General features: G+C 44.2%; 1 protein-coding gene across 9 annotated transcripts in view; it reads right to left on the bottom strand.

Annotated features, from left to right (window-relative positions):
* Nucleotides 1-23,482, bottom strand: part of UNC5D (unc-5 netrin receptor D) — a 582,366-nt gene that overhangs the window by 236,350 nt on the left and 322,534 nt on the right. For all 9 annotated transcript variants that reach the window (XM_002709540.6, XM_051833981.3, XM_089327353.1 and 6 more), the window contains exon 2: nucleotides 11,072-11,290. In XM_002709540.6, coding sequence (XP_002709586.1) covers nucleotides 11,072-11,290 — 219 coding nt within the window. The remainder of the gene's footprint in view (nucleotides 1-11,071; nucleotides 11,291-23,482) is intronic.

Genomic DNA, 23,482 nt, shown 5'->3' with positions numbered 1-23,482 from the left:
TAATATTACTGTTTTGCTACAGGTCCAATCCCATAAGAAGTAAATCAAAGACTTCATGAGGCCTGCAACACACAGTTGTTAAAAACAAACAAACTGGGGCCAGCTCTGTGGCACAGTAGGTGAAAGGGCTGGCTGCCTGCAGAGCTGGCATCCCGTATGGGTACCTGTTTGAGTCCCAGCTGCTCCACTTCCAATCCAGCTCCCTGTTAATACACCTGGGAAAGCACAGATGGCCCGAATCCTTGGGCCCCTGCACTCGTATGGAAGACCCAGAAGACGCTCCTGGCTTCTGCGTGCGGATTGGCCCAACTCCGGCCTTTGCAGCCATCTGGGGAGTGAACCAGCAGATGGAAGACCTCTCTCTCTCTCTGTAATTATGACTTTCAAATATAAACAAATTTTTAAAAGAAAACAAACGTAAAAACCACAAACGCTTCACAGAATGCCTCACCTGTGCTAGCTGCGCTCGCCTTGTGCTAGCTACTGTGGACACTGGGACATGAAGATGGTCAAGATCTCAGCCCTCACAGAGTCTCCAGGCTGGACAGGAGACACCTGGACCTGCTGCCACAGCACAGCATGGTCAGGGCCATGACAGCAGCTCGGTCGGTCACAAGATCACAGCAGAAGGGCTTCCAGCCTCTCCAGGGTCAGAAAAACCTTCTTGGGGTTGGCAGCCTTTACCTTTAAGACTTGAAGGTTCTGAACTTACCCAATAGAAAGCCTGGTTCTAGGACAAGACTCACCAGCTCTGGGGAAGGCACATGAGTATCCCATACACCAGGATGCACCCGAAGTTCACGGAAAAATTAAATTAAAAGGCCAATTTATTTTGGAGGAAAAAATTTTAAAACCACAGTTTTTTCACAATGTGCATTTTTCATGACCTTTTTGAAGATCTCTCACATATATAGATTCCAAACACTTTTGGAACCAAAATAAAGTTGTCTTTTAATCCCACTTTTCCACAAACTTTTAGAAGTCTTCTGATACTTGAAGATTCCAAATTGTGTCATAGAGTCCCATCTGCCTATCTTGAGGGAGCCGACATGTCTTCAGGCCAACTCACTACCAAAAATAGTAAATTAAATATAGATAATTAAAAAGGTAGAGCCATATTTCATCCTACTGGCAGATGATTAATTAGGGCCGCATGTCTTTTGCAACTTCATCCTAGCAACAAGATTAAAATGTATGCTGACAAAAAAAAAAATTAAAAAAAGCCCTCCCTTGAATGTGCTTGTGCACTCTGCTTAATGAATACTCTTTACTTCCCCAGGATAATAAGCACTCCACGTCTTGCTCAGAAGCACCACAAGTTCAGCCTTAAGTACAGAGACGAAGACTACACCCCAGCTCTCCAGCTTCTTCCACACCAGAGATTAGAATTAATCAGCTCAGGGGCGTCTGCCAGCGGAGCACACGTGAACTCCATGGTGTTGTCTGGAAACCAGGAAGGGAAACCTAGGAGGCAGAGGTGGACGTGGTAGGGTTATGGTGAGGACAGCATCCTGTACGCAGCTCACTCCCATGTCACGCCCATCGTGGGAAGCGTGGTCATGACTTCCAGGTCTGCTGTCGCTGTCAGTGGCTCCCATTTTCCGCAGTCGCTGAAACCAGCTTCAGCGAGTAGATCGTGGTTAGGGTACATAACACGCAACCGGTAGCTCCCCTATTCCCAGTGCTGTCATTGGCTCTGAGACTAACACCAAGACGGATGGGCACGGAATGAGGGAATCACAAGCAAGTAATACAAGGTTACTCTATAAAGGGTAGATAGTTAATCTGTTAACAATGTTACCCGGGGCCGGCGCTGTGGCCCAGCGGGTTAAAATCCCAGCCTGCAGCATCGGCATCTCATATGAGCACCGGTTTGCATTCCGGATGTTGCTTTTCTGATCCAGCTCTCTGCTGTGGCCTGGGAAAGCAGTAGAAGATGGCCCAAGTCCTTGGGCCTTTGCACCCATGTGGGAGACCTGGAAGAAGCTCCTGGCTCCTGGCTTCAGATCCACACAGCTCCAGCCATTGTGGCCAATTGGGGAGTGAACCAGCGAATGGAAGACCTCTCTCTCTCTCTCTGCCTCCCCTTCTCTCTCTGTGTAACTCTCACTTTCAAATAAGTAAAATAATAATAATAAAAAAACAATGTTACTCTTTTGGAATTGCAAAAGTCTGAAAGTATATTTTTTGTTTGCTTTTTTTCAGGATCTATTTATTTATTGGAAAGGCAGAGTCTCTCTCTCTCTCTCTCTCTCACACACACACACACACACACACAGATTGACCAGTCTTCTATCTGCTTGCTCACACCCCAGATAGGTACAACAGCAGCCAGGGTTGCATCAGGCTGAAGCCAGGAGCCTGGAATTCCATCTGGTTCTCCCAGGTCGGTGGCAGAAGCCCAAAAACTTGGGCCATCTTCTGCTGCTTTCCCAGGTACATAAAAGGGAGCTGGGTCCGAAGTGCAGCAGCTGGGACATGAACCAGCACCAATATGGGATGCCAACATTGCAGGCAGCAGCTTAACCTGCTATGCCACAATGCCAGCCCCTGGAATTTTTTTTTTTTTTTTGAATCACAACCACTAGTCACTTGCCTCATTCAAAAAATTCATAAAATAGCAATTTGATACATTCTTATTTCAAGGGCTCATCTTGACTGAGTACTTGCTATATATACCTGGCCCTGGGCAAAGTGTGCCAGGGTTTAGGTTCTGTTAGAGAGGGTTGTAACTGAAATTTGACATATGGTAAAACTGAGGTGAAAAGAAGCTAAGTAAGGCATCAATCAACACAAAGAAATACAGCCCTACTTAATACTACTATCTTAACCACGAGACAATCCTTAGAGATGTTTGAATTATTATTATTTTAGATGTTTATTTTCTCCACTTCAAATAAATGCACATACTTCTTAATGTATGAGCAGAAAAGACTTGGACTGAGAAAGTCCAAGAATATCGGGAAAGAATTTAGGGTATGGAACAAATGGACGGTCAATAGTAGGAGCTGTTAGTGAAATACATTAAGCCATTCAGTGCTTTCTATCGATGTAAGGCATGGAAGGAGAGGTAACGGTCTCCATTCTGTGGGGAGCAACTGGGAGCAACTCGGACTAGACTAAGTTACTGGAATTAAGACTTATTCTTTGCATCTGCTCTCCCACAATATGGCGCTGGGAGAGGAGGAAACAGCTTCTACACAGCTGCCTCCAGTTCAACCAATAAACTGTAGGACCTGCTCCTGATTGGAGGAGAGCAGCGTACTCGGCGTGTGGGCAGCCGAGTTGGGATTGGCGGAGGAGGACTATAAAGGAGGAGAGAGACGGCATGCACCAGGAACATCTAAGGGGAACATCTGAGGGAACACCTGTGCAGCCCCCGAGAGAGCCGGCCGGCGGTGTGCCGCTCCCCTGCGGAAGTGGGGAAAGTGGCCAGGGGGAACTGCCCTTCCACGGAGGTGGAAGGGACAGTAGCCAACCCGGGAAGAACCAGCAGCAAACCCGGGGAGGGCCGAGCAGACGAAAGAACAGCGCAGGGTCCTGTGTCGTTCCTCCACGAAGAGGGGGAGCGACACATTCTTGTTCTTTTTTGTTTTTTGGTAGGGAAGGTGAATGAGACACCAGAGACACAGTCTCATGCCCTGTCACAGGTTATGGAGGAAGTTCATAATATTTTCCTGCAGGGGCCGGTGCTGTGGCGCAGCAGGTTAAGCCCTGGCCTAAAGCGCCAGCATCCCATATGGGCGCTGGTTCGAGTCCCAGCTGCTCCTCTTCCCATCCAGCTCTGTGCTATGGCCTGGGAAAGCAGTAGAAGATGGCCCAAGTCCTTGGGCCCCTGCACCCATGTGGGAGGCCCGGAAGAAGCTCCTGGCTCCTGGTGCAGCTCTGGTCATTGCAGCCATCTGGGGAGTGAACCAGCAGATAGAGGACCTCTCTGTCTCAACCTTTCTCTATAACTCTTATCTTTCATATAAATAAAATAAATCTTTTTTAAAAAAGTATTTCCCTGCAAACTTCTTAGGAAGATGTCAGTCTTCTCACAGAAGCACAGTGATGTGCATGGTGAAATCTACAGTGAAAAGAGAAACCGCTTCTATAAAAGTATATTTCAAATCCACAAACTTGTCAAGGGAACACTTGAGAGATTATTTCCGTGTTGTGTGGGCTAAAAGATATATTCCCCAAATGTATTTGGTGATTTGTGAATCATTGGAGATCATTTCAAATTAATGGTTTTCTGGAAGATTCTATGTTCAAATCTTCATCCCCAGCACAGCCAAGTTCTGACACATAAACTTCAAAGATTTAGGGCCGGCGCCGCGGCTCACTAGGCTAATCCTCTGCCTAGCGGCGCCGGCACACCGGGTTCTAGTCCCGGTCGGGGCGCCGGATTCTGTCCCGGTTGCCCCTCTTCCAGGCCAGCCCTCTGCTGTGGCCAGGGAGTGCAGTGGAGGATGGCCCAGGTGCTTGGGCCCTGCACCCCATGGGAGACCAGGAAAAGCACCTGGCTCCTGGCTCCTGCCATCGGATCAGCGCGGTGCGCCGGCCACAGCGCGCCGACCACGGCGGCCATTGGAGGGTGAACCAACGGCAAAGGAAGACCTTTCTCTCTGTCTCTCTCTCTCACTGTCCACTCTGCCTGTCCAAAAAAAAAAAAAAAAAAAAAAAAAAAAAAACTTCAAAGATTTAGTACAGTTTTATTTCTCGCCTGCTTCCTTTTCTCGATACAATACATTAACCTTTCATACCCAGAGAGCATAATGAGTCTAGTTGTTAATAAAAAAAAAAAGAAAACCACACACAACAAAGTCCATGAAATGATATTCTTTAAAAAGAAAAATATTAGTTTACTGGAGTGGAGACTTTTCCTATAATACATTGGAATACACATTATTTCCCTCATTAGTGTTCACTGTCTCCCAGGGAGAAGCAGATAAGAGCCATGGAGCATTGCTAAGGGAACTCTTGTTTTTACCAAACAATAAAGAAGTAGTTTAGCTTGTGGATGACTCCAGCTCCCCACAGGCACCATATCCTTGAAGGCCAAGATGCGTGTGCTTGTGAGTTGCTGTGTGTCTGCTGCTACAGGGAAGCTCTCAACGCTGGTGTGACTGAATACCACGCTCTTTTCACGGAGCATGATTTCTGGGTTGGGAGTGCCTCTCAACTCTCAGCTTCCAGATGTTAACAAAGGAAAAAAAAAAACCACACAGGGCAGAAGAGTTCCCATATTTCCGAATGAAATGAGGCAGAACAAATGAAAGAGGATGCCTGGCACGTGCAGAGAACTGGAAGTGCACATCACTAAGAGAGATAGGCACGTCTGTGCAAACACAGTAACTCATGTCAGATAAATGGCACTTTTTTGCAGGGGAGAACTCTAGCTCTAGGTTTTCCAAACTAAATTGCATGAAAACACAGAATCCTTTTTCTTCGTATTTGAACTGTTAGATGACGGGTCCAAATTACCAGAAAGACCAAAGGCAGTTTGCAGCTTTTCACAACTGAGAGGACGTATCGCTTCCACTTTGGAAACACAGAAGATGCCATGTCTACTCTGAGCATTTGCAGGGCCTAGGCAGCGCCCATTCATTAGTGGAAGAAAGGGGGCTAGGAAGTAAATAGGGCTTCCAAGAGCCTCTGGGATCCCCAAACTGGAGAATACACTGCTCAAAAGTAAATAAGGAGTCCCTTCCGACAGGACTTAAAATAACATGGATGATTCTCTTCCTCTCTCTGGTTAAATGTGGTCCCATTGTCCTTGGCCTCTTAGTGTCATTCACTCCTACTGGACTGAATTATTTTACAGATCTAATCAAAAACCATTAAGACCATCAAGACAGTCAAACTCTGTTCTCTAGCTCTGCACTGGAGAACCCCAGGGAGGTAATGCATCTATTTTTCAATACCTGAAGCCATTTTGTTTCCATCCTTAATTGCACTTATGTATCGGTTTGGGGTCTAATATCTCCACTCTCTTTCTCCTGTTTCCACCACTCCACTATTAATACAGAGCTTAGGAAACATAATTGCAGTATGTGGTAGACAGTGATTTTCATTAACTGCTCAGAAGAAAACTGTTTAGGGAGAGACATTTCTTTCCTATTGATTCAAGCAAAATAATTTGGTGGAAAAGGTAGTGCTTATTAAATTTGTTTCCAAAAGGTACTGTTAAAATTTAAATTCTTTCTTGATAGTATTTTTTAAAGTATATAATCTCTTCAAATTTTGTCATTTTTTTCCTAGTTGCATTGAAATATGTGATGTTTATTGGTCTTTTTCTAAAGGAAGTGGAGAAGGGGAGATTTTTATATTGGAGGGAGAGCATGTAATTGACAACACTTTCTGCAAAAACATGGAGTTGCCTAGCAATGTGAGGGCAACTCAAAAGGGGAAACAGTAACAAGACAGAATGCTGAAAAATTACAAGAGGGTGGACTGTTAAATTGGCTTGCAATACTTATCTTTAAATGGGAATGGCTATAAGACTTGCTAACAGCAGGGGGGAAAATGGCTGATCATTTTTCCATGTTCATCCTTTGATTTTGAATGGTTTACCCAATGGGATTCTGCTGTTTTGAGTTCATTACCAGATAAAATCTAGGACAGAGACATCTGAGGATAAAACATAGAGTCCCACTGAGCCACTGGTATTTAAGTCATTCCAAATTAGGCTCAGTATGAGACACAGAAAATTTTCAGATTGTACCATTGTTTACAAACTACTGGCTACATGGTAGGTGTTGTTCCTTCTGTGGCCCTCTCCCAGATTTCAGAGCCTTCCTTTGAATTTTTCATGTCAGACCAGTGAGGCTTCCCACGTCTCTGGTCTAATCTCTCCCAATTTCAGGCCCATGCAACTATGTCTGTTTTAGATTCCAACTTTGCAAGCACAAATCAGAACCTTTGTTTGCCAGTAATTATGCCAAATCTTCCTTTCAAGGAGAAAACTGTACCTGCAGTCCTAGAAATACTCGGGTATTTTTGTTAGAAATCTTTGTCTAACAGTACCAGAAATGCAACACAGAGTAAGTATTGGCCCTTACAGAAATGGCAGGGATGGTCAAGAATGTAGAATTTCTCATGAATTTTAACACTTGGGGAACTGATACCCTAAACAGACTCATGATAAAAAAAAAAAAAATTAGTGAAGTTCTGAAATCAATTCACATGTCAGCAAACTAACACGCTGGCATTTTGATTGGGAAGGAGAGAAAGGCGGCCCAACAAATACACCAAGAGTGGAAATAAGAAATCTGGGTTCTGCAAAGAATCAGAACTAGAAAGAACTGGACATGAACTAGTCATGTCTCTTGGATTTTATGATCCATATGTATAGAAGAGAGCTTCCACTAAAATCCTGCTACAGTATGGACGTTGCTTTTGGTGAAGGCTTAATTCCCAGAGTGGTGGTAGATGGGGCCAGTGGTCTTCAGGCATTGTTCTTAGAAGGCAGTTCTCATATGACATCCTGAGTCCTCATGAGAGGGTTGTTATAAACCCTGAGTGTGTCCCCACCGACTCTCTCTCTTATCCTGCGTGCACTGTCACCGTCGCTCTCCATACCAGAGCGCAATTCAGCCCAGGCAGAGCCGCCACACCTGTGCCTTGCTGTGTGGACTTTTTTTTTTTTTGACAGGCAGAGTGGACAGTGAGAGAGAGAGAGAGAGAGAGAGAGAAAGGTCTTCCTTTGCCGTTGGTTCACCCTCCAATGGCCGCCACGGCCAGCGCGCTGCGGCTGGCGCACTGCGCTGATCGGATGGCAGGAGCCAGGAGCCAGGTGCTTTTCCTGGTCTCCCATGGGGTGCAGGGCCCAAGCATCTGGGCCATCCTCCACTGCACTCCCTGGCCACAGCAGAGGGCTGGCCTGGAAGAGGGGCAACCGGGACAGAATCCGGCGCCCCGACCGGGACTAGAACCCGGTGTACCGGCGCCGCTAGGCGGAGGATTAGCCTAGTGAGCCGCGGCGCCGGCCTGCTGTGTGGACTTTTAGGCTCTAAGACTACGAGCTGAACAAACCCTTCCTCTTGATAAAGCAAGTTTTCATTGCAGTCAAGCAAAACCGAGTCACACGGTTGCCTTCCAGCTCTCACACACAGTTGCCAGGATTCTGAGTGTGCATCTAAAACAGACTTCTCTTTTATTCTTCACATTAGTTCCAATGGGAAACACATAGGGTATTCTGAACTGTCTGAAGTTTTGCATTTATACTGCAATCCCAAATTAGTTCAGAACTGTATGTGGATTAGAGGTATGCATACACACACACACACACACACACAATTGTATGCAAATGTTTTACTTAAATATTCTCTTTAGTCCTATTCTACAGAAAGATTAGTTTTTATAACTGCATCTTCATTCATTCATGCAATCAGCAATTGAGTCCTATTTATTAACATGCTTCTTATAATGCATATGCAAACGTCTAGATCTTGGGTCTGTGCCCCTCCTCCCCCCGAACTAGACTTCACTTTCTCTCTTGTTAGGGGAGTCAGGGATGTTTGCCATGCTTGTTTCTCGTGCCATCCAACAACTTCTGCCAGAGTCATCCTTTGACAAGAGCTCCAGTCACTGCATTCCCATCTATCAACCACCCTGAAAGCAGCCACAGAACTAAGTACAGCACTCCAGTTTTTGACATGTGAGGCCTTTCATGCCATTGATTAAAGACGGTTTCCTGGATATCAGCAGCTATTCTCTTAATTTTACCTTCCAACTGAATTAGTGCCTTGCTGAACTATACTAACGTTTTCATTTGCTAATGTTCGTGCCGGCTGGACCACTGTAGCATGTCTCCCTCTTACAGTGCAGCCTCAATTGCGCTTATCTGGATAACAAATTCATCAATGCCCCTTTCAGATACCATCACTTCCACAGCAGCTTTCCTGATCGTCCTACTTAGATGTGATTTTTTTTTTTTTTTGACAGGCAGAGTGGACAATGAGAGAGAGAGAGAGACAGAGAGAAAGGTCTTCCTTTGCCGTTGGTTCACCCTCCAATGGCCGCCGCAGCCAGCGCGCTGCGGCCGGCGCACCGCGCTGATCCGAAGCCAGGAGCCAGGTGCTTCTCCTGGTCTCCCATGGGGTGCAGGGCCCAGGCACTTGGGCCATCCTCCACTGCACTCCCTGGTCACAGCAGCGAGCTGGCCTGGAAGAGGGGCAACCGGGACAGAATCTGGCGCCCCGACCAGGACGAGAACCCAGTGTGCCGGCGCCGCAAGGCAGAGGATTAGCCTAGTGAGCCGCGGCGCCAGCGTGATTTGTTTTGAGTATTTTTAATTTATTTTTAAGGAATACAAATTTCCTAAGTTCAACTTCAGGAATAAAGTGATTCTTCCCACCATACCTGGTCCCCCACCTATACTCCCACCCCTCTTCCTTCTCCCTCTCCCCCTGCCAGTCCCATTGTCCATTAAGATTCATTTTCAATTAACTTTGTACACAGAAGACCAACTCTATACTAAGTAAAGATTTCAACAATTTGCACACGCACACACACACACACCAAAAAATACTGTTTGAGAACTAGTTTTACAGTTAACTCTGATAATACAACTCATTAAGGACAGAGGTCCTGCATGGGGAGTTAGTGCACAGTGACTCCTGTTGTTAATTAACAATTAACACTCTTATGTATGACACAGTGACCACTGGAGGCTCTTGACATGAGCTGCGTAGGCTGTGGAAGTCCACAACCTCTGTCAGTATTTGCACAGGGCCATAATTTTTAAATTTAACCCTTCTCAGCACCAAAAATAGACTTCTTCACACATTTATCCTACCTTCATTTATACTGCACTGACTGGTGTGTTCATCTTATTCCTAACGGGTATAAAGCCCATCTTTATGGGCTGCTTCTTTCTTTCTTTAAGATTTTATTTATCTTTGAGAGGTAGAGTTATGGATGCAATCAGGGAGAGACCGAGAGAAAGGTCTTCCAGCTGCTGGTTCACTCCGCAAATGGCCGCAACAACCAGAGCTGAGCCTATCCAAAGCCAGGAGCTGGGAGCTTCTGCTGGGTCTCCCACACAGATGCAGGGGCCCAAGCACTTGGGCCATCTCCTACTGCTTTGCCAGGCCATAGCAGAGAGCTGCAGCGGAAGTGGAGCAGCCGGAACGTGAACCAGCATCCCTATGGGATGCCAGCGCTGCAGGTGGAGGCTGAGCGACACCTCAGCGCCAGCCCCCTATGGGCTGTTTCTTATTTATCTCTGAATACACTAAAAGGCCTGGCCAAGTATATGGATATTATGGGTGTGTTATTAATAAATGAAACTGATGTGAAACTTCCTAATTAATCGGAGACTTGCTCGTTTTTGAGATCTGATATTTAGTGAGCTGACCTTGTCAGGGCTCATGAAATTAATCATGTATGGTGACAGTAGATTGGATCTGGTATGATGAACTTAAACTCAAAAGCATATAATATTTCTATTCTCTAGTAAAATATGAGAAGGCTCTTCAAAAAGTGAAAAGAATATAAATAAATTTTAAAAATTATTTGTACCAAAGTAAACTCATCTTTTAATTTCAGTTTTTGAAGTATTCTCATATAGAACCAGACAAAGTTCTTCTGTACTGTATGAGAATTGACTACCAAGAAAGTTGTAGAGTCACTTGATCAAAGGGGTAGGCATTTGGCTCAGTGATGAAGATGTCAGTTAAGACAATGGCATCCCACACTGGAACACCTGGGTAGAATCTCAGCTTTGGATTCCAATTCTATCTTTCTCTAATATACACACTGGGAGGCAGCTGTAATGGCTCAAGCAGTTGGCTCCCCGCCACCCACACGGGAAACCTGAATTGAGCTCCCAGCTCCAGGCTTCAGCCTGCTCCATTCCTGACTGTCACAGGCATCTGGGGACAGTACCAGCAGATGGAAGTTCTCTTACTCTACCTTTCTATTTCTCTCCCTGGCAAGGAAAGAATTCTTAAAAACATATAAAGGTGAATTCGTACCTTACGAGTCTGGGATAATGTACATACTTCTAGTCTTCCGCAGACCTGCAGCCGTGTGTGGATCTGAAAGGCCACCGTGGCTTCCTCTGCCTTCCCCTCCCACTCACCTGAGCTCTCGTCCAGACTCTCCTCCGAGACATGCTCGTTCTGGTGAACCCACTCGCCGTTGCATTTGAAGAATATCTGCATGGCCGGCCTGGCCTTGCACCTGAGCGCAATCGGGTTGCTCTTGATGATGTAAGCATCATCTGGCTCTTCTATGAAATGGGGCAGCGTCCCTGGAGCCGATGGGATGGAATCGGGAAGGGCTTCACCACTGTCGGCTCCTGCAAAACCAAAGAGGACGTCAGGACACAGTCCGCACCGGCATGATAGACCTCCAGGTGGAGGGATATACCTTCAGTCCTGCTGGGCAAATGAAAGTAACGAATAGGAGGTCTCTGAGTCTTCAGTGTTGAATCTGAGTGTTTGTGTACCAAGAACTGAAATAAATATCTAAGAAGTGTTGGGCATAATCTCCAGATTCACTCTGCCTAGCGGTTACTGTAGAGGGCTCCATGAGGACTCCAGGTTACCTCCAAATTTTGAAAAAGTGGGGAGAACTCATGTTATCCAGTCACAGAAGTGTGTGAATGAAAGTGACAAGGGTGGAGGGGTACCCAGTCACAAGATATTGTCTAAAAAATTCCAAAGTGTCCACTTTTTCCTCTTCTTCAATCTATGAGACTGTAGAGATTGTCTGGCATTCTACCTTGGACAGCTCACCAAACGCCTACTTCTCCAGAAGGAATGTGAGTTCATCCTGCTTGCCTCTGACCCACTCCCTAGGCCCAAGCACCCCTCTACCCTACAGCACAGACTGCACTCCCAAGGCTGACGATGAAGACAAACCACAAAGCGAGAGCATGCTGTCAGTGGCTACAATTCCACCTGCTTCAAGGGAAGGAACAGACAGGGCTCCCTTTAACCTTAAGGCCCTTATGAAGCAACATCAGAAAGAGAAAGCCGCAGGCCATATACAACTTCCTTGCCTCCTTACTGCATTGAGCCAGGACTTAAGTTCCAGGAAACTATCTCTAAGTCAAGGGCAGACAGCTGTGCCTATGAGCAAGGTGCAGAGGTATCTCGTGCCTTCCCAAGGCTGTTTCCCTGAAAAAGCAATGGAAGCAAAGATTTCAATACCAAGATAACCATGTCCTGGAAAAGATGGTTCCCATCGAGACCAAATATCCTTAGGACTAAGTTGAGGAAAGTAACCTAGTAAATCAACTTGAAAGACCAATCCCACCCATTAGATTGTAGTGCAGCAGCAAGCCTGGGAGGGGAGAAGCACACTATGACCTACGCTGGCCTTTTCTGTGCCACCCAGGCACACGACCTCTTTACGATGAGTGAAATACTGTAAAGGGGCCAGTGTTGTGGCTGGAGACACCAGTGTCCTGGTTCGAGTTCCAGCTATTCAGCTGCCGACCCAGCTCCCAGCTAATGTGCCTAGGAAAGCAGCAGGAGATGGTGCAACTACTTGGGACCCTGCCACCCACACGGGAGACCAGCTGGGAGCTCCAAGCTTCTGGCCCTGCTGTTACAGCTACTGGGGGAGTGTGACCTAACAGATGGACGCTCAGTGGCTCCCTCTCTGTCTATATCTTTCTCTATGCTTTTCAAATAAAGTTAACTCTGAAAGAATTAAAAAGGAGAGAACAATCCAACATGGGAAGCAGGATATAAAGCAGACTCATAGAATGGCGGATGTCCTAAACAGCACTCTGGCCTCAGAATCAGCCCTTAAGGCATGCAGATCTGGCTGAAGAGCCCAAAAGAGTATTTTAGGCATGGAAAGCCAAGACACTCTGGGAAAAGAACAACAACAACAACAAACAAACAAACAAACAAACTAAATGAAAGATCTCTGCAAGTGAGATCCCAGTGGAAAGAATAGGCCATCAAAGAAGGAGGTACCTTTCTCTGAAGGGAGGAGAGAACTTCCACTTTGACTATGACCTTGTCTAAATAAGATTGGAGTTGGCAATCTCAAAAGGCTTCCATAGCCTTGGCAACTCATGACAAGAGCCTAGGGTGATTACTGACACCATAAACAAGAGTGCCAATTGTTACGTCAACAACAGGAATCACTGTGCACTTATTCCCCAAGTAGAATCTCTGTCCTTAATGTGTTGTCCAATGTGAAGTAATGCTATAACTAGTACTCAAACAGTACTTTACACTTTGTGTTTCTTTGTGGATGCGAACTGCTACAATCATTACTTAGTATATACTAAATTGATCTTCTGTATATAAAGATAATTGAAAATGAATCTTGATGTGAATGGAATGGGAGAGGGAGAGGGAGTGGGAGATGGGAGGGTTGCGGGTGGGAGGGAAGTTACGGGGGCGGGAGGGGAGCCACTGTAATCCAAAAGCTGTATACTTTGGAAATTTATGTTTATTAAATAAAAGTTAAAAAAAATAAAGTTAACTCCCCCCATCTTTTTTTTTAAAAAAAAAAAAAAAAAAAAGCCCTGTTGAAGGTGAGCATAATTCATTAATAGCATGGGAAAGCCCTGTTATAAGAACCTTTAGGGAAAATCCTCAAATATGAAAAAAGGTGGGGGCAGGGGTCTTGGCATTCAAGAGTTATTTTATGTAAGGAAAAACATAAAAGATTCAGTTCAGAAAATGACTCCTTACCCAGGGAACACAAAAGCAAGATTTTCCTCCGCAATCAGTTGAATAGCTTGATTCTCCCAAACGAGATTCTTTCTACCAGTTAAATACATCGATTTACGTAGCCTCACACAACAGAGTTTAAGATACTGCCCTGAATCCTATTTGCAATGGAAAAGTCAACCTATGTAATTAGAACTATCAAGAAATCATCATAAAGCAAATATTCTAAAGTGTAAAGGCGGACAATTTACCTTATGATAGTACAATAAAGTCACTCGGATAATGAAATGTATGGATGGATCACAGGGAGGGAGGGGTTTGTGGGACAGAAATCTCAGATGCACTCTCTTTCAATGTTTTAAATTACATTTACAATGGACTTTATAAAATATCACATATTAATTTATTCTGTGACTGACTGCTGGCACCAATTTCCATTTTCAATAAATACCAAGTCCCTGCAGGTTTCTGTAAATCCACGCATTAGAGGAAATGACAAAAGTATTAAAAGCTTTTATATGGACATCCACATGCTCACACTCCCACCAGGGGCTCCAGTTCCCTGTTGAATAAAAGGGGTGCCAGATAAACAACACAGGCCTAGAGCTCTGGGGCTAGCCTGAGTGGATGGGCACAGATGCACGTCTGGAATGACGGATTTTCACTTAAGTTGTAAACAGCCACGATTGTGTCTGAAGTAATTATACGGACGGCAGGGGGGAAGGCCAGAGGGTCATAAAGAGGGACCTTTATGTCAATAGTGAGACCACATTTATCCGATGTAAATAAAATGTCCAATAAAGACACTAGATCATAGGATAAATCAGTTTTTAACCACCTAAAACTCATAAAACAGAGACAGCACAAAGCAATCAGGCTATCTGTCTGCTATTTAAATAAATGGACTTTAGATACAGTAACAAGTTCAGCCTGCAGGTGAAACAGAGCAGGAAACAGATGGAAACGCCTGAGGGTAAGAGTCTAGGCTAGGGAAGGACCCTCCCTCTGCTGATGTGCCTGGGTGGCACCATATGATGGCCAAAGTATTTAGGACCCTGCCATCCACGTGGGAGTCCCAGGAGGAGTTATTGGCTCCTAGCTTTGGCCTGGCCCAGCCCTGGTTGTTGTGGTAATTTATGGAACAGAGCTATGGATAAATGATTTTTCTCTCTTACTGTCTTTCCTTCTATGTTACTTTGCCTTTCAAAAAAAAAAAAAAAAAACTCTAAAAAAAGAATCAATCTTAGTGTTGAAGGGAGGAAAAAAATAAAACATGACATTGTATCATAAATATTATTGACGCAGTCAAAATCATGTGTGCATACAAAAAGGCTGGAATCCGTGAAAACAGGAAACCAAGAAAAAGTTCTCATCTGAGTGGCAATGGGAAGGTGACAGAGGGTAGTGTATTTATCTGAGGTAGCTTTAAGTAGCTCATGGCAGAATAGGACAAAGATAATTTTGGTGCATAAACATCTGAAATCCATGTACCTTTTTACAGTTTTATTTATTTATTTGGGAGGCTGAGTAACAGAGAGAGGGACACAGAGAGAGGTCTTCCATCTGCTGGTACACTCCCCAAATGGCCGCAATGGCTGGAGCTGAGCTGATCCAAAGCCAGGAGCTAGGAGCCTTCTCTAGGTCTCCCATGTGGGTGCAGGGGCCCAAGCACTTGGGCCATCTCCCACTGCTTTTCCAGGTCATAGTAGGGAGCTGGATGGGAAGTGGAGCAGCCAGGACAGAAACCTACACCAGTATGGGATGACAGCACTGCAGGCGGAGGCTTAGCCTACCCCAGCCCCATGCAGTGTTTTCATACATGCATTTCACATGAAATTTCTGCAATACTTTTGTATGCATTGCTATCTCCTTGCATCCTTCCAACAATTAAATGAGGTAAGTGGAAACAGGAGTATGACAGAATTTCTTCTTTTTTCCCGCTGTGCTGGAGGTAGTATGTAGTGGCTCACCCATCCCTTACACTCAGGTCCTTATCCTCATGTATGTGGGTATCAAATAGTAAAGAAATGTAATAAGTAACATTTGGTATCATGGGTAATCGGAGATGAAATGGTAACAGTAATCACACGATTGAGATGTCATACGAGCAAGGGGGCTGCGTCCCTTTGCAGGCTACCTCTGCAGGAGGACTCCCATCTGTGACCCAACAGGCCTGGCACTCACCTTCCTCCCCTCACCCCTTGGATGTGGGTCAAGTTCAGCCCTAGCTAGCGATCTGGAACGGAGTTTCTCAGGGGAGTCTTCAAGAAATAGGGAAAGGAGGGGGAGCCGGAAGAACACAAAGGGATACCAGAACATTCCAGAAGCTTAGCAGTTGTAGCCAGATTCTCTCTTTGCAGAGGGAGGAGGGGACTTATTATTATAAGAAATAGATTTATGTTACACAGCCTGGCTTCAAGGTAAATGCACTCATCGTCCAATACACTGCCACCCCTTTATAACTCAGCTAACAGTCTGAAGATCTGTTGTGACAAATGCTGGTTTCTGCCCGACCCAGCCATCTGCCTCCTCCCACACTGCTTTTACCACAGAGGTTGGATAAGCCCCAGGCTCAGCTGACCTCCTCGTAGGTTGGCACAGTCAAATGTCACCAGTCTCGTCAAGGACTCCCAACCAGCAGCTTCTGAGAAAGCTGTTATTTTCCTGATAAAAGGAATAGGCGTGGCTGGTACTGTGTCTTCTCCCATTTATTGCTTCTCTCACCAGGGCGATCAAGAGGAAAAGGGAAAGAGGCAAGGACACTCCAGTGCAGCCATGGCTGAGAGCCTGAACCCCTGTAAGAATGTCCCTAATGTGGAAGCAAGACTCAGCCTCTTGGCCGTGCCCCTTTACCCATGGTGTCCTTGCCTGCCTTCAGGATTAACCACCTATCAAGAGGAGCTCACCAGGGGCTAGTGCTGTGGCTTAGCGGGCCAAGCTGCTGCCTGTGGCACCGGCATCCCATATGGGTGCCAGTTCAAGTCCCGGCTGCTCCACTTCTGATCCAGCTCTATGCTATGGCCTGAGAAAGCAGTGGAGTGTGGCCCAACTGCTTGGGCCCCTGCACCCACATGGGAGACGCGGAGAAGGTTCCTGGCTCCTAGCTTTGGATCAGCCCAGCTCCGGCTGCTGCAGCCATTTGGAGAGTGAACCAGAAAATGGAAGATATCTCTTTCTCTGCCTCTCTCTCTCTGTAACTCTGCCTTTCAAATAAATAAATAACTCCTGGGGAAAGAAAAAAAAAAAAAAAGAGGAGTTCATTGGACTGAGAGAGTGGTACAGCTGGCTCGATAAGATTCTAATCACCAGACTCAAGAAGTCATTTGCTCTTCAAACAAAGACCCCATTGGTCAGTATTGTCTGGAGGGGTTTTGTTCAGGAGAATACCAGGTCCTGGCAGGGACATCCCAGATCCGGCCAGAACACAACTACCACCTGCATGTAACCTTCCAGAGGTACAAAAGCCTATTTGGTTACCGTAAAAATTCCCTGAAGAACATGGCATCAACAACCAGTCAGCACCATGGACCAACCAGGGTCTTGGGAAGGGGCTGAGCACGCTCTGCATGGACCCACTTTCAGTCTGCAAGAACTTTGCTCGTTACTCCTCGGAGAGCCAGCAGACAGCAACACCGTCCAGCTCCTAGCTCCGCACTTCTGCAAATCAGTGAAAGGACCCAGGTCTGGGGGCTCTAAAGCAACTCCTCCAAAAATCCTGGGAGTTCTGCAAGAGCACCAGGAGACATTTGGCTCCCGATAATGTGTGTGGTTTTTTCGAAATCCCTGCTTACTGAGAGCTCTTCATGGTCAGATTTTGTTATTTTGGCAAAAAACGAACATTTAATGATAGAATGGGTCTTCCTTCCTCAGCAAGGCATTGCTACAAGCTTCCCTCAAACCCATTGCCATCAGCTGTTAAGGAAAAAAATGTAGTAAGCTAAGAAACACAGAATCGGTGTTAGAAAGTAAAAGTTAGGGCTGGCATTTGTTGAAGGATGAAAGGTTTTGGTGGTCTGAGTTCTCTACGGATTCAGTCACTGAAGCTTCACAAGTCTCTCCAGGAGTTCCTATGAGTAATCCATTCTACAGTTGAGGAAATGCTTGAGTTCTGGGTCTTGTCTAAGTTCACACAGCCAGGAAATGGGGGGCTCAGAATTTGAACACAGGTCTCTGGCTCCATCCAACCACCTCCCAGTTCCATTTTGGTTCTGACGAAGGAACCCTTAGAAACCTGACACTATTTCGTGGGTAGGAAGGCTGCTTTAGAACAATAGCTTATAGCTGATAAAACCAAAGGCTGCTATCACAAAACTACACATTATCTGTGTGGCACCTCACCATGTATATCAAGCATACAATTTTTCTTCAAGATCATCCCATGGTCCTATCAGCTGGGCTGTGACTCCAGGTCAGGAAAGCTGTGTTTGGACACCTCTCAGAGCAGGTGTAGAGAAAATAACTATTTTTGAGAGAACAGCAAGTACCCCATGGACTATATTTCACTAACTAGCCATCCTCACCCAAATCAGAAATAAACGAGGAATACTTGTTGTCTGAAGATAAAATAAGGATTTTTCCATGTTTCATTTGGAGACAAATATGTCTGCTTACAGAGGAATATATAGCATTGCAACTTCAGTTGGCATGCAAGGAGTGTAACAGAAGATGGCCTCAGCAAGAAACAGGGAATTGGATGAAAGCACTGTGGGTCTGGTAGGTTTAGCTACACCACATGGCCAACAGTAGCCCACCTGATGTGCTAAACATGTCATGGAACACAGTGGAAGCCACAGTCATCCCAAACAGGGGTTCAAAAATCTCTGGATTTTTCCAAGATGGTCTTCAAGATGGTCTAAACCATTTCTGTACATTTTGAGAGGACTTTATGTTTAAATATACTTAAGCTTTTTTTCCCCTTCCTTGTCCAAAATATCTTTTCACTATGTTGGTATTTGTTTATGAGTGCAACCAATGACCATGCCATAAAGACTAAGTCTGGTGAAATGAAAGAAATTTAGGGTTAACTGTGATGTGAATGAGTGACTCAACTCTGAGACCCCACTTTCATTTTCAGTAGACATAGGTGCTTGAAATTCTGTAGGGGTTTGTGATGCTAAAAGGAGATGCTATATGTAAAAAAAAATGTAAATGATTTAAATGATTAAAGGTTGCATAGTTACATGCGACCTCTCCATCCTTGTGGCATAAATAAAAGCATAAACACAAAAATGAATTATAAATACAATCCTTATGATCTCAATTTCAAAATTTATTATCCTAATATTTTATCTCAATTTTGTGATTACTGTTATCATGTTCACCTCAGATTGCTTATAATATCAACTGTTGCTTACTACATTTCTTTACTATTTGATACCCATACACGTGAGAGTATTTAAAGAAAGCATTAACATAAATGTGGGGCCAGCATTCTGGCACAGCAAATTAGGCTACTGAGTGCTGGATGGAGTCCCAGCTGCTCCGCTTCTGATCTAGTTTCCTGCTAATGTGCTAGGAAAGCAGTGCTTGGAACCCTGCCACTCATGATGGAGTTCCTTGCTCCTGGCTTCACCTTGACCCATTTCTGGCTATAGTCATTTCAGGAGTGAACCAACAGATGGAAGACCAATGTCTCTGTCTCTCTCCATCTTTCTCTGTTGCTCTGCATTTCAAATAAACAAATAAATAAATATTTTTAACAGGGTGAGTTTATTTTGATGGAAAAAAGTGGTATTTCTACTTTTTTACTTGTTGAACTTTTTATTCAGTGGAGGATTAAGCCTGTGATTTTAAAGTAAATTTAAAAATATCACAAAAATTAAAAATAAAGGAAGGAGGAAGGAAGGAGGTATTATATTCTTAGAATTTTATGAACTACACCAAATCTATTACTCATAAAAATTTGAAATGTATGCATTTGTCGTAATACACATTTCCATGAACTTTCTGACAATCCCTCATATATTAATGAGATTACAGTAAGTTCCAAACTCTTGGAGATTGGATTTCGGGTGATTGTTGAACATAGTAGTTAAAATGCCATAGGACTACCTGGGTTTGAGTGTCAACTCTATCCCCCCTCCCCCTTCCCGCTAACATGCAAACTGTAGGGCCGGCACAAAACACACCAAACACTGGAGTAAGGGAAAGGGTTTATTGACCTGGCGGAGGGGTCCGAAAGGCCAGAGGGAGAGGGTGAAAAAGAGGGCAAAAAGGGAGAGGGGTCCAGAGAGTAAGGTCAAGAAAACATGTGTATGGGAAGCAGGTTCTGTTATAGCCTTGCAGGGGGTAGGGAAGTGGGAACAATGAATTTCATTAGGGTGGGAGTGGAGCTGAAGCTTGTGGTTGGGCCATTTGGTCACCTGACTTCTAGCAAGCCAGGCTGGGCTTAAGACCGAAGCTTACTGTGCAAGATGGCAATGGGGGCATGAGCCTAAGATGGTGCCAGAGATAAGACCGTGCCCATTTTAGTAACACAAACTGCAAGGCAACATGTCATGGCTCAAGTAGCTAGGTCCCTAGCACCCCTTTGAGAGCTCTGGGTTGAGCTCCTGATTCCTGGCTTTGGTCTCACTTCCCTGACTGTTGTGGGCATTTGGGAATTGAGCCAACAGATGGGAGATTTTCCTTTGTCTGTCTTTCTCCCTTGCTGCTTCTTAAATAAATAAAATATAAACAGATAAATAATAATTTAAGACAGACTCTAAAAACATGCAATGAAGCATTTATTCAATAAACAGTGAATGGTCACACCATACACAAAACTGTCCTGCACGCTGGAATAATACACAGTGGATTTGCTGTTGAACAGATCCCAAAAGTAGTGACTTCACTAAGGAAGTCGTAATTAAACACAGGACTTTTCCTAATATCCCAGAGCATTTCTCATGGTACTATTTAAAGGAAGTAAGGCACCTTAGAAACGACTCTAAGTTCCACTCACAGTATGGATCTTGAACCATGGCAATGTGCAAGTGAGAGCAGAAAGCCATCCCAAGAAAGCCAACGGACATCATCTAAAACACAACACAATAAAGCTGGGTTCTCTGCTTTTGTTTATGTAAATGTGACTTGTCTCCATATGGTTACTTAATTAGATAGGGGATGCATTATACCCGTTTAATGCAGAACAGCCGGAATTTTACATACCAAATATTTAATGCAATTTATGAAACACAGACCCTTTCGCTAGGCCCCAATAAAAGTTTTTTTTTTTAACTCAAACTATTCTGACTTCCTTGCAAGCTCTAATAAAAATGGAAATGTTTTATATTGCTGCATTTCCATAGTTCACCTTACCTGTGCCAATCTTATATGCTGTCAGCCTAAGATATTATTTCATTGAGTGGATCTTAAATTCTCCAGAATGAAATACGGTAAACAAAGCTTACAACACATTCAATCAGCAGGGCCATTCTAAGCCTGTGAAACCAGGAACTTCACATTTTAGTAGAGCTTACAAGAATGCATTCATTGCTCTGCAAATTTTCACAATTCACTTTAACACATTTAATATATACATATACAGATATATATATATATATTTTGGAACAGACACACATGTTCATACCTACTGAAATTAGAAACTGAGGATTCAAACATGACAAAACAGTTACTGTTTCAAAGAACTTACAAACTAAAAGTGAGCCAAAAAATCAGAACTACAAGTACGCTAACAATATTTTAGAAGCACTAAAGTCCATGTATCTAAGAAAAAGTAAGCAAATACATCCTTAGGAAACAATGGAAAAGAATTGGACCTAAAGGTTTATAAAAATCACTCATTTTAAAATGTAAAACAGAGTAACATTTTGCTGAGAATGGTAGATAAAATGAATAAATTTTTTATCTCCCAACATTGCACACATTTCTGTAGCAATGTTTACCACTGACTGGTTTTCAAATTCATCTGAAAAAATCTAGTGGGATTTGGGAGAGGCTCTGCTTTCAAAGTGCTATCGCTTTTCATTAATAACTGACAGTTTTCAAGAGTGAGGCCATTCATAGTTATGGAAAAATGGTTGTTTTAATGCAATATTGAATGACAGAAAACCAAACAAGCCCTATTCTTATATTTTTCATTCTTGGAAAATTACCTTTCAGGAAGAGCTGTGTGTTTTATGTTCTGCACAGTAGTACAGCAGGGACTTTGAATCTTTCTATGACAAAAAGAAGAAACAAAAGGGGGAAAAACAAAAGTTTAAGGAACAAACACTAAATTCCCTTTGAAATAAATACATTAGATGTCAGGTCACATCTTAAAAGCTCAGACTGGGAGCAGTTAGCTGCACATCTTAAAAATTCAAATACGGCTGATTTGGGTTGCAATTTGGTTTGATAGAAGGTGTTTCATGTGATGTACAGATAGGCAAAATACAGTGAGAGGTCACCTTAGATAAAAACCTGGGCCATCTCGAAGTCACTGAAGCTCTCAGGAGTGATGCAACTTGAACCATATTTTCCCCATTACACTGTGCTGTTTGTGTTTTGGTGGGACACAAGATGTATTACATTTATGACTACATTTTGTGTTATTACCTACTGAGAAATTTTACCCAAAAAGCAATCTTGTAAGTCTCTTTCATGATGACCTTCTAACATGCAACTTTCTAGTAAAATACAACTAACCATGCCATCTTTACTATCTTATGCCATATTTTATATTGAAATCTATGGCTTATTATACTACAGTATAGGAAAGTATAGACATTAAGTATCGTTACCTGCTGTCATCAAATTCTCAATGCCTAATGAAGTCATGAGTAGCATAATTACATTTTGGTCAATGATGGTTTACCTACGCAAAGGCGGTTCCGTAGATTGTATCACCTATTAAGGTGCTAGCCATCTCAGCTCAATGTGCACTAACAGACATTCCCAGAGTGATGAAATCGCCTAATGATGCATTTCTCTGAAGGATGTATATCCCTTCTGCTAAGCAATGTGTCACTTTACTACTTGTAATTTGATACATTTTAGTACCACGCTCAGATGCATATGTAGCATGGTGGCTCTGCATACAAAGGGTACTCATATTTGTAGTATGCCATCTAATTTGTCATGCTATCATTAACTTCTCATGAAAGGAATTCCAAGTGGTTGTGTAAAAGTAGGTGTGTCAGTGTCAATCTAGCTATTATAATCTCCATATCTTGTTTCCTTCCAAATTTATATCTTTAGCCCAGTTCTCTCTCTTGAACTTCAAATCTGTATTTTCAATCATTTGTAGATAGACTCATCAAAATGTTCCAAAGGCCCCTAAATATGCCAGAAACAACTCACTGCCTTGCCCCTCGCAGACCTGTTCTTTGGCCTGGGTTCCATAGATCTATAAAGGTCTCCAGCAGTCACAAAACTTCCCAATTTAGAACACGGCTATCGGCCGGCGCCGCGGCTCACTACGCTAATCCTCTGCCTTGCGGCGCCGGCACACCAGGTTCTAGTCCCGGTCGGGGTGCCGGATTCTGTCCCGCTTACCCCTCTTCCAGGCCAGCTCTCTGCTGTGGCCCGGGAGTGCAGTGGAGGATGGCCCAAGTGCTTGGGCCCTGCACTCCATGGGAGACTAAGAGAAGCACCTGGCTCCTGCCTTCGGATCAGCGCGGTGCACTGGCCGTGGCAGCCACTGGAGGGTGAACCAACCGCAAAGGAAGACCTTTCTCTCTGTCTCTCTCTCACTGTCCACTCTGTCAAAAAAAAAAAAAAAAAAACATGGCTATCACCAGCTTCACCCCTACTCAGACCCTCATGCAATTCATCACTAAGTCCTGCTGATTGTGTCTCTCAAACATCTTTGAGGGTCTGCTGCTGTGGTGTTGTGAATGAAGCCACTGCCTCCAATGCCAGCATCCTAT

The sequence above is a fragment of the Oryctolagus cuniculus genome, chromosome 2 (genome assembly GCF_051225735.1).
Source record: "Oryctolagus cuniculus isolate XC-2025 breed Fujian yellow rabbit chromosome 2, ASM5122573v1, whole genome shotgun sequence".
Lineage (NCBI taxonomy): Eukaryota > Metazoa > Chordata > Mammalia > Lagomorpha > Leporidae > Oryctolagus > Oryctolagus cuniculus.
This window is presented reverse-complemented; position numbering and strand designations above follow the sequence as displayed.